The 11,606-nt window shown below is 43.4% G+C and overlaps 1 protein-coding gene across 2 annotated transcripts in view; it reads right to left on the bottom strand.

Annotated features, from left to right (window-relative positions):
- The window catches only part of LOC131889832 (trichohyalin-like), a 15,228-nt gene extending 4,026 nt beyond the window's left edge, over window positions 1-11,202 (bottom strand). Inside the window, exons 1-4 of one of the 2 annotated variants that reach the window (XM_059239036.1) lie at window positions 10,501-11,202; window positions 7,425-7,625; window positions 6,639-6,856; window positions 5,935-6,080 (exon numbers count right to left, since the gene is read on the bottom strand). In XM_059239036.1, coding sequence (XP_059095019.1) covers window positions 5,963-6,080; window positions 6,639-6,856; window positions 7,425-7,604 — 516 coding nt within the window. In that variant the 5' untranslated portion in view covers window positions 7,605-7,625; window positions 10,501-11,202 and the 3' untranslated portion in view covers window positions 5,935-5,962. Of the gene's footprint in view, window positions 1-5,934; window positions 6,081-6,638; window positions 6,857-7,424; window positions 7,626-10,500 lie in introns of those variants that run through there. The other variant, XM_059239035.1, reaches the window with a different exon arrangement.
- Between the last annotated feature and the right edge of the window lie 404 nt (window positions 11,203-11,606).

The following is an 11,606-nucleotide window of genomic DNA, read 5'->3' as shown; positions in this document are numbered from 1 at the left end:
AATCATGACCATTTCACAGACGATGAAAAAGCTCAAGAGCATCAAGGCCACTTTCTTGCCTGTCACCATGTTACTCCCTGGTTTTGGCACTTAATGTAAGGGACGGACCAAACCTACCAAAGAGAGCAATCAAACTCAAACAACTGAGGTCGTTAGCAAATGTCCACGTCTTTCTTTTTTCTGTCTTTTGTCACTAAAGCAACCTCTTGTCGGCGCCACTGACTACTAAGTTGAACAAGTATCTACTTGCTGTGGCCGCAGAGCCGCAAGAACACACACTGCTTTGATGATGATGATGACGAGACACTTCGAGGAGACAGGTACATAAGANGACTTGGCCAGAGTAACACCCCAAAAGAGGCACAGAAAGATGAATATCAGCATCAGGTAGATTCATGAATCATATCTATTTCTTTGGTGTCGAATATATCTATTACGACAAACTACGCACGATATTCCTCGTATTAGTTCAAAAATTGGTGAAAAATAGAAATACTATACACATGCCCAAGGAATTCGACATCCTGTGGTAGTATTTCTCATCGGTTGTGTACGTAATTTGGAACCGTTTCACAAGCGAATAAGCTCTAGAACCATATTTGTCTCATAGCATCAAGTCTACTGTACACATACCGTGACTCATTACCACTAGTATGTATCGTGAACGTCGTTGATCGTCGCTACATCACTTGAAAGGGAGCGTCGTAGATTATTCCATCGCTAATTGGTGAACGTTAATTTTGGCCAAATAGTGTGGCACAAACTCAGTTGTTATTGAACATAGTGAAATCAAGCTGAGCAAAGTTTTCGGTTTTCGGTTTTCAAGGACCTGGGAGAGAAGCCATGTACCGAGACTATACGTGTCGACTCTGAAAGCAGGTACTCTAATCACCAGAGCTGTCCAAACAATACAAAAAATTGGCCAAAATGCAACAAAAAAAGCAACAAAAGGGGCAAAAAATGCAATGAAATATGTAAAAAATGCAGATATTTCTAGTTAATTTTACTTTCTTTAAAAGAGCCTGTAGCAAAATTATCAAACGGCAAAATGCCATGTTAATAAAGATTCAAGAGCATGTCAAAAAGGGTTCTCAAACGTACTCTAAAAGCACTCTACTCTACTGAATGATTATGCAGGCCTTTTTCTTATTCAAAGTGAGCCACCCAACCAAGCCATAAGGGTTAAAGTTACTAATAAATAGTAATAAACTAATAAAATGATAAAGTAATAGGTTCCTAATAAAATCTAGATAATTGATATACTTTGAACAAAAGCAGCGTACGTCATGGCGAAACATTTGCACTAAAGTCATGAATCAACTTGTGCTTTCAAATAAGAATACCAGAGGAACAGAAAGAAAATCTTTAACGCATCATGAACTAAAAACGTGTTTGAAGCAGTTTGTTTTTGAAGGCTGAAGAGATGTAATCTTGAATGGTTGTGCTGTCTCAAAAGCAACGTAACCATGCCATGTAAAGAAAATCATTTAAAGCAAAGGTCAGGAAAAGGTCAAAGAGAAATTGTTTTGAATGATTTTTAGAGTTTTTTTAGTTTTCAAAGAAAAGGGATAAAATCAATGGAAAAAAATTGTTTTTTGGAGCAAGAAAATCCAAAGTACCCAAAATGATGCAAATAATGCAAAAATATTAGAAAAAGTGCAAAATAATGCATTTGCATCATTTGGATAGCCCTGCTAATCACAGTTGAAAGATACTTTCGAAGTGCACCAAATTCACATAACAACTGACTTCCAGCATGAAATAATAAATGATTTTCATATTCATCACACATCATCAGAAAAGTACTGACTTTTTATTATATTTTTTGTAATGTCAAGATAAAGCGATAAGTTTGGCATTATAAACAAGATCCTTTTCCAAAGGTAAAATCGAGTTTTAAATATGCTTAAATAGCCTTGATTCCGGAAAACGTGGACGAAGCCTCTTTGAGGAAAGTGAGCTCGATTGTCAGATGAGCGTACTTCGTTCAACAACAACAGCAATAACAACAACAGCTATCACATGGGCAACCCAAAAGAGATCCTGGAGGACACTTGAAAGTAATACAAACTCCTATTCCACGGTTTGGAGCCAGAAAGTGCCGGCAATGGAAAGGAGGCACCCAACAAGGACCTGGTAATCTCAAATTTGCATTTAAAACACGTTATGCTCACTCGCCAAAGAGAAAAGTCAAAGCGAGCACTACCCTCTGCACGCCTACGTAAACTTGGCGACCACATCAGGCTGTCTGTCTACTGTTTGGTTGGGCCCTTTGCAACCCAGGTCTTCATGGCTACGCTACTTGCAAGGAGCCTTTGCTCGAAAGCTCGAAGGGTGGCGTGGAGCAAAATCCAAATTGTGACACTTGACGGAAAGCCGGAAAGCTCATTTCTCTCTTCGAGCATGTTCGGTCACCAGGGGATGGAAAAAAAGTGTGTTTCCCTATGATTCTGCACGAGATTAGATCATCTGTGAGACGCATCAAATGCTATGACGGATGATGAAGGACCTATCGTCCATGGGCAGTTGATAAAGAGGATGGTTGTTTGGTGGGACGGCGGAATTCATTCGAAACTATTTCCATAAGCCATCCAAGGCGAGTGTTCGGCACAAGAGTACGGACAAGGGGAGTAAGTTATTTAAAGAGACACGAGTGGAACTGTTTGCTGAACCTGGTTCGAGGAACCATCTCTAGCGCCGACATATCGGAACTATATCGGAAGAACCAAGTGGTGCACCATATTGGTCGAATGAAAGAACGATAATAGCCCAGTGGTTCATGGAAAGCGCATCAGCTACTAGTACTGTACTTTGCACTTTGGCGTGCTCCTACTGTCGTGCCTGCGTACTTCATGTACAACTCTGGATGCCGCCAAACTCCCCCTTCCCCTCCGCAATATGGTGCATTTGTATGGGACTGTATGTACAGTGGTACAGTGGAATTGAGTACATCCTATATTGTAGCTTCCATTGACAATGAGCCCAATCATTCATCACATTGTTGTGGAGATGAAAGCAAAAGGGGGAAGAAAATATGATGAGCACTCACTCACTCACTCATTCACTCACTCGTCTGCCATGCTATGATTGCTTTGGACACGAAAGCTAGCCGAGGTACAGCAGAGGGTGGGCGAATGATTTGGTTCTGGAATGGTAGCAAAGGACCATTCAAAATAAGAACGAGAAAGATGAGCATAGCAAAAGAGGTGGAAAGAGAGAGAGAGAGATACAGACAGACAGACAGACAGAAGGAGACAGCGACGGATCGGTGCCACATTTCGAGCATTTCCATTCTACTCATGTCATGTTTTGTAGAACAAACCCAAGCCATCGCCCGAAGATTTTTTTCTTTGTGCGTTTACACCGTCGCATAGCATCGGGTGGACCAGTTGGGCCTTGTTAACTCGACTGTCCGTTCACATCTTGAGTGGGAAATGAAGCTGTCTTGTCGTTGGCGGAACCCATCTGAATCCCATTCTCATGGAACATCTTTTCTCTCGTTCTCTCGTGGCCTCGTTGCCTCTCGTTGTCTCCGTCCTTCTTCAGTGGAGAGAGAGAGAGCGACTTGGTGCCGAATGAGCTAATGCCATTACAAACGTCTTAGCACCCTAACATTGTACATGACGTGCATCTCAAATAGGCGACAACCATCCTCAAGACCATTCGCCATTAAACACCCATCGCCTAGTAAGCCCAGTAAGCCCTTCCATTCTGTCGACTGCCTTGAGCCCCATGTGGACAGAGCGAAACGGGTAAAGTACGACGTGTACTAAATGTTCAAGCACCCTTAAATTGTCTCATGGATCCGCTAATGGAACAACCTCTCTTTCTCCGGTTCCACGCCATAGCATACATTTGAATTTGGCCAAATCCCACATGCCCACCAGTTCGGTTGTGCCAACTCACTGGCATTAACCAGTAGCGCAGGCACCACCACCACTAGCACTAGCATCAGCATCAGCATCAGCATCAGCACCCATAGCAAAAGCAGAAGCAGTACATACGTACTGTGGAATAATATCGAGGATAATATGCTTTGGGTGCCAAATGAGAGCAACGTTGAAGTGCTCTCCGGGGAATTATCCCTCGATTACTGAATGTCTCTATGGTCATGGTGGTTCCATCCCTCTCTTGTGCTGATTTTCTTGCTTCAGGGAGGACCAGTCCCAGGAAGATCCAGGGACAATGCGAGGAGTAAATTGGCGTTCTGGATTTGCTATGTTTTCAAGATGGACTCAAGCAATTGAAGGTCTGAGGGGCTTTCACACCAAATAAGTGGAGATCAACCCATGAACTGACTATAAGTTCACCTAGTATAAATACACCAACATTGGCAAAACGACCTCAACTGATAGTTGAACAGTTATTGATTGATGAACAATATGACGTACTGTTCTGTAGTCAAGGCATCAAGGGCAAGAAGAAAAGGACGTGACGAGGAGCGAATATGTTGGAAGGAGCAACAACAACAACAACAACATCACGTTAGTAGTATACGTATTTGATGTAGATGTTTCTGGGAGGGAAGAGGGGATCCTTGGGCGGGTTTTGGGGCCAAGAGACAAAGGGCGATAGAGATATGAATGAGCTGAGCCACACTGAAGGAAATCTCTGCAGGCGATGCTCGGTGGTCCTTGGGCTCAGCTCTTAGCGAATTGATACGACGAGCTCTGTGTCCGTGTGTAGCTGAGTGGATTTCGGAGGATCGCCTATGGGACGACAACACGATGAAAAACACGCCAAAGAGATGCGATAAGTGCGCCAAGAAGGAAGATGGATGAGTCCTCGTCGTATTTGGAACAGAAAGTGGAACAGGCAGGATCATATGGGACCATGCTTCTTCAATGTCACACAAGGATGGAGACGCTTTTCCAATGATTATGCAAGCATTATTGAGAAACTCGGTATCAAGGGGAAAATGTGTTGAACAAGTGTCCTCCATCAACCCTACCTTTGCCACACGTCAACAACAACAAAATTGGGGAAAGAAGAAAAATCCGATAGACAGAGCCTTTTGCCTCCTATTTTGGGTCCATCGTTTCCAAACCAATGATCTGAAGTAGGGCAAAACTCCTACTCTCAAGTCATCTTCCTCGTGTTCGTTGCTTTGCTTTCGAGGCAAGAATCTTTAACCCAAAGATAATCTTCTGTATTTGATTATCATTTCCCCCTCCTCAGAATGATGTTATTCCCCTCCTCTTTCTCCTCCCTTGCTGTCCTTGATCACGAACAATCCTCCTTTTCTTCAAAAGTGAACCCCACAAAGTTTGGCCAGGAAGTGTAAAGAAAGAATCCCTTTTGGAGGCTGGTGCCTGAAACGTATAATATTTCTGGGTGGATTTTTGCTGGACTCTTTGTGAAACTCAAAGAAATTCTCCCCTCGAAGTTTTGTTTTGTTTTATAAGGTGGGTGGGCGGAGGATTTAAGGCATAACTCAAAGGCTACTTACTCCCTTTGCCCCTATTGTGGACACAGAGTCCTTCAAGAAGAGTGAGAAAAAGAAAGAGCTATCTACGTATATACATTCGTGCGCGTGCCTTTCGAAAATAGACCAGGTCCAACTCAAGAAAAGATACGGAAAGTTGAGGGGGGGGAATACGTTATGCATTGGGCCAAACAAGTTCCACCCCTTTCGCATCGATGTTATCAAGTGCCAAGATCATTCTGAATTCTTTTTTGACGAGATTCGATTCGATCCGTTCCTTGCTGTCACAACCAGAGTTGGATTCTTATTTCTTCCAAGATGCTTTTTTTTCATTAACTAAGTTATGAACAAGCAGTATGAAGTATGTACCGTACTACCGATGACTCGATTTATCTCAGAAAACAGTTATGGCCTTGGTCAAACATGATGGAATTTTAGAAGAAAAGCGAGGGTTCGTGTTTTTTCATGACTCATGTCGCACAAGTTGTGAGAAGAAAATCCCCGGAAAAGTCATCATTCCCATCATGATCATCATTCTCAAGCTGTCATTGTTCGCGGTGATGGTGGTGGTTGGCTCTGATCTACAGAGACAAGTTGATCCAAAGTCTCATGGAACAAAAAGTGGATTTGGCCGTCGAGGCGGAAATTGTGCCAGCTGAAACAGATCTGATCTGACTGATTCCAAGGAGAGCGAAAGAGAAACGCAACTAAGAGGAATCTACTTGGCATATAGCCTACTATGTTCGTAGGTGTGTGCTAACGTCCCAGTTGGTATTGGAACCACAACCACTTGCAAGAAACCGCGTACCGCCGCGGTGGGTGAAGTGGGCGGAAATTTTCTCCAGTCTCCTTAACAAAAATTGCATTATGCGCATAATTTGTCTCGGATCGATGTGCTCGAAGTTCCTGTCCAATGGAAGTGGAACATGAAGCTGAAAGACGACGTCTGAGCTAAGGAACCAACACCCCAACCGAACCCAACCACCCATCTAACCCAACCAGTCAGTCAGACAGAATCCACTCATCCAATGGAATCTGATGAGGGTTGAATGAATAAGGTTGTTGGGTTTTGCCTCATCAACCTTTTTGAGACTTCCTTAATTATACTTGCTTGCCCAACCGCAAGCCCATTCTGATACTGCGGTTGGCTTCCTCTATATTCAGACGTGTCCAGGTTCTCTCAACTTTCCGTTTGTTACGTTGGTGGACTCACCTCATCTCAATGTAATGTTGCCGAAATTCTTGTTCCCGACTATCGTCCCAATCGATGGGCTCATCCTGTCGATCCTCCTCTTGTTGTTTAAGTCGCTCGCGATAGGATTGTTCCGCGTCGAACTCGTTCCATTGTAAGGGCATGCTTTCACGTCGTTGAGCTTGGAGCTCACGGAGCCAATCACGATAGCGTTGCTCCTCTTCATCATCCCATTCAATCTGAAAGATAGCAAGCAGCACTCGCCAACTTCGGATACGACGGTCGGCTAAAGCCTCTATCACACCGTCCGAGTCTACAGTATGGCTGGCATTCAGTAAGACTAGGCTGTTATTTCCAATTCCCAATTCCAAGAGCAAGCTTGTGTTCCACCTAAATTAAGCCAGCCATTTCATCTTAATGTACATCTTTTATGTAAGTATTTCTTCTGATGCCAGATCAATTGAAGGGTCGCGATCACATCCTCTGTCCTGTGTTCCAATGCCACGAAAAACCTCCAATTTTGCATCACTACGAAGGCTGACTTGAAATACTGAAGGGCCCAGTGAGTGATGGCTTCTTTTTTTCGGTTGGGCCACGGAAATGGGCACTTAGATGGAGAAAATGAGAGGTTGACCAAAAAGCCTTACCGCCCCCCCCCCTCTCTCCCCCTCTCCCTTCAAATAGTGAAGGGCTATGGCATTCCCTTTAGTATGAAATAAAAAAAGAAGCCACCTCAAGGTGTGACCTATTTGCAACTCTTTGAGACGGGGAAGAAAGATGGGCCATCCATTTCGCTGGCCAGCCTACCTCAATCTCAGCCAAAGGTTCTTCGAGCGATGGGGCTCGTGAGTTCGACTTGGAAGCTTGCCGACCATCGTCGGATGAGGCCGAAGTTGGGACAGGAATGTCAGCCTCAATCCCAGCCACAGCCAGTGGAGCCCCGAAGGCTATCAGACCATCAGATATGGACAACTTGTGGTCACCCATAATGTAGTCGGTCACCGAGTTCTGAAACATAAGTCAAAATGAACGACAGCCGGGACACCGAGACCATGATACGATGCAACGAGTGCTACAATGATAGCCAATTTTGTCCTCATTAGGTACAGACCGACAAACAGACAGACAAACAGACGTCTGTTAAAACAGGCCCTCATTTCATCGTCCACTGTTTGATGATCAGACAATCTGACAACCCTCCCGCCAATACCGCAACGTTTCTTTTCATGAAAGAAAAGGAGAAAAGCGCTTGGAAGCAGGAAAGTAGGTGTGTGTGTGTGTACGCTATGGGAGGGGGAGCGATTCGCTTGCCAAGATCTAGAGAAATCCCCCATTTCAGATCTAGATAGCGGTCCAAAATCTGCCAGCCTTGTGATAGCGCCCTGAATTATACTCCTCTCCTTCCTTCCAAGCCTCGATCCCTACGTACAGGGCGTTTCATAATTGCGGCTACTCATGTATAAACATTTACGTAACTCATTAGCAACTGTAACTAAGACAATAAGAGCCTTGACACGTCGATAGATATGTATAACTTGAAAACATTACTGAAATTATCCTATCATCTCAATACCTTCTACGACCATTTCTTTTTATCATTGTTATCTTTGTGATGTGATTGGCATCAGTTTGGTTCGTCGTCTAGGGGTGGCCAGGACCAGTGGCCGAGGCGGTTGAGGTAGGAGCAGGTAGGAGCAGGTAGGAGCAGGTCAAGATGCCACATCTTTTTCACGTTCCAGGCATTCATTGATTGAGAATATTGTCTTAGAACTCCAAAATTTTGTTCTTGAGGGGCTCCAAGTTGTCCTGACCTCTGACATTGGTGGATTGGTGTGCACAGTCGTGGCAAGGGCAAGATGTTCAGAGGCTTTTGATTTCGAGGAATTGAATTCTGGGCATGTTCAGCCGTGGTATAAGCTATCAATGGTAGACGTCAGACAACATGGAAGCCTTCAAGAGCAAAATCTTCAATTTATGGCACAACATTTTCAATAATTGCTGAAAAATGAAGTAATCTGCGTTTCTGTTATTATTAAATGACAAAAAGTAACTGCAGAAGATCTTGGCATGGAAAAGTAATTTGATGACATTTTCAAACCATCACGTCAGAGTTAGAAAAAGTTAATGCCCATATTCATGAATAGTGCATCCAGCAACGTGTCAAGGCCTATTGTTCTACTTGAACTTCCTAATGAAATAGATGTTTGAGTAACCACAATTATGAAACGCCCTGTACACTGTAGTATCGTGCTGAACGATCCCGAGTCCCGAACCTGCCGATCGAATGTCGAATGGCGATAGGAAATGGAAAAGAAAGAAGCGAGGGCAAGAGATGAAGTTGGAACGAGGCCTAATAAAAAGGGCATCTTGGAATGTCTTGCTGTACTTGAAAATATAAATCTGAGTCAGATTCGAATCATAATAAGGAGAAGAAATGTCCGCCATTCATTCACATGGGCCTTTGAAACTTATCACGTGACAAAGAAAGAGTCAAGGAAAGAACGAATTGATCAGGAAAATAACTTTGTTCTATATGTGATTCTCTCAAAGGAAATGGGATATTCAAATTTGCACTCAAGATGTGGGGAATCCTGCGTAGAAAAGAAAGGAGGGAGAAGAAGGCAGGGAGGTGGGAGGTGGGAGGTGGGGGCAATCTTCAAAGGCAAATGGGGATCAATTCTCAGAGTAAAGGAAGAAGTCACATGCGAGCGAGGGAATGCTCATAGTAGGTACAATTCTACTCGTTCATGCCTTGAGAGGCATCCCTACTCCATCAACGATTATTCCTACAAGTACTAGAGCTATCGATGAGTTCTACTAGACATTTTGTAGGGCTGGGGCGAGTCCAGCACATGTAGGACTCGTACGAGTACTTTGGTCTTCCAATTTTTGCCTGACTCGCCGAGTGCTTACTCGAGTCTAACAAAAGACTCCAGCCGGGCCAAAAACACATTTTGATTTTACAAAACTAGTACGCGAATGCAAATGACCTTTTAAGGGCTCGCATCTTACATGGTCAATCAATAACGGACTCAGGACCTTTTGCTGAAGAAATCCAAGGAAGGAATGAAAATTTCAAGTCATGAGTCCGGACTTGAGTCCTTTCTAAAAGACTCGTGTCCGGCCAATGTCTCAAAATCTAGGTAAAAGGCTCGAGCGCATTTGGACTCGAGTCCGGACTTGCCCCAGTTATTGCGAAGCATGAAATAGTTCCGATCTATATCAGTTACTCGCGGTTTGGATTGTGAGCACTTGGGATCAATATAGGATCCATCGATGTTATTAGAAACGTAGGAGCCTTCGAAATATAAGGCAGACCATCTCCTAAAGGGATGTTGTTCTGGCATTAAGCTGACTTCTACTCTTCTACTCTTCGTTGAATATCATGTCGATTGTGGAATTTGTGATGCTACCTTGATGAGCCTTTAACTTTGAAGAAAAGCAATTCTTGAGAACATATTTCGTTTTTGATGTAACAAAGTTTCAAATTATTGCAATGGCCCTAACCCGTGTAAATTGCAATTCTTACTTTTATAATAGTGGCCATGAATTGCTGCCTAACAATGTCTAACGTTTGTATACTTCTTTAAACAAAATGACTCGTGAGCCACTTTTAACCGAGGATATCGATCACCTCCAGAAGACGCTAATTTTAGTCTGAGAGTCTGTGTGTTTTTGTGGTAACCTTTATGTTAATGATAATTCTTATTTGAAAGTAGGGTGTGATAACAAACTCGCTCATCATGGATGGTTATTCTTCAAAACGACTGTACCCCAAAGAAAGCCTACGCTGCACGAAAACGGGGTCAACTTTTATTAAACCAAATTCGACCGTAACTTAACTTGAAACCTTAACCTAAGAAAACTAAAATCCAATACGCACCTAAAGCACCTCCTTGTATCTCTTTTTGCTGGTTTATGGTTCGATGTTCAGGGATGCCAAGCCACCACCCTGCGAGTGTTGGACCCGAACCTTCAAGCAAATGGTGCCACCAGATCGCGTCTGCAGCACTTGAAACGAAAAAAAAGCCTTGGGTACTCTTAAAGCTTTTGTTTGAACGATGAGTAGGTCTCTTCGTACAAAAAGCACACACAGATGGAGAGAACTTCGTGTGCGCGTGACAATCTGGTGATGAAAAATCTCGATTGAGGCATGAATTGGAACTCTTTGTGCTCTTTGACGTCGTTGTCAATGTGTGTTGTTGATGTTGGCTTTTAAGTCTGGTTATATACACAAAGCTCAGGCCGGATCCGATGGCATCAATCACGTAGACTGGATCCTCAAAACAAACTCACTTTTCCCTGTGTGAGCGGTTTGAGCGGCAGCCTAGATTATTATTGCGTGGCTTAAGGCAGACGTTGGGAACGAACTAATACGGCGAAAGTTTTGCAATCTCGAGAGAAAAAAGGGCGCGCCTGTTCCACTATTCACTTGTCTACCTTATTTAAGCGATACTCTATGCACATGCTGAAAGAGCAGTGAGTCCCAACTCCCTGGATCTCTCTCGGACTGTTCCCACAATCATGACATGGATGCTGAGGACACTCGTTTCACGTGTAACAACGAGCCACATGGCCCACTTCATTGGGCCTCCAACCCCACAAGCAACTCATCTATCTATTACGTAGAGCAACAGGCAACAGTTAAAATGCGGGAGAAACAAAGAAGAAATCGAAATCTTTACGACGCTTGCCTTATCTTTTAAGTCTGATCCACTCCTTTCCCCTTCGAACCCAAAAACGAAGCATTTGTTAGGTTCTACAGGGTAGATTCTAATTAGCATCTACTCAAATATAGTCAGATTGTATTGACTAAATAATAGTGCTGGTGTGAGTCCCTTGATTTTCTAACATTTATCTGCATGCAGACTCGTCGAGTCCGGATTCGAGTACGGCAGATGACTCAAATCCTTTGTTGAAGTATTTTGGGCAAATATGAAATTATAAAGTTGAACCTAAATTGATAAGATTGAAAATGTAAAAGGCATA

Source organism: Tigriopus californicus, chromosome 11 (genome assembly GCF_007210705.1).
Source record: "Tigriopus californicus strain San Diego chromosome 11, Tcal_SD_v2.1, whole genome shotgun sequence".
NCBI classification, from domain to species: Eukaryota; Metazoa; Arthropoda; class Copepoda; order Harpacticoida; family Harpacticidae; genus Tigriopus; species Tigriopus californicus.
Note: the sequence above shows the minus strand (reverse complement) of the source record. Positions and strands in the feature narration are given on the sequence as shown.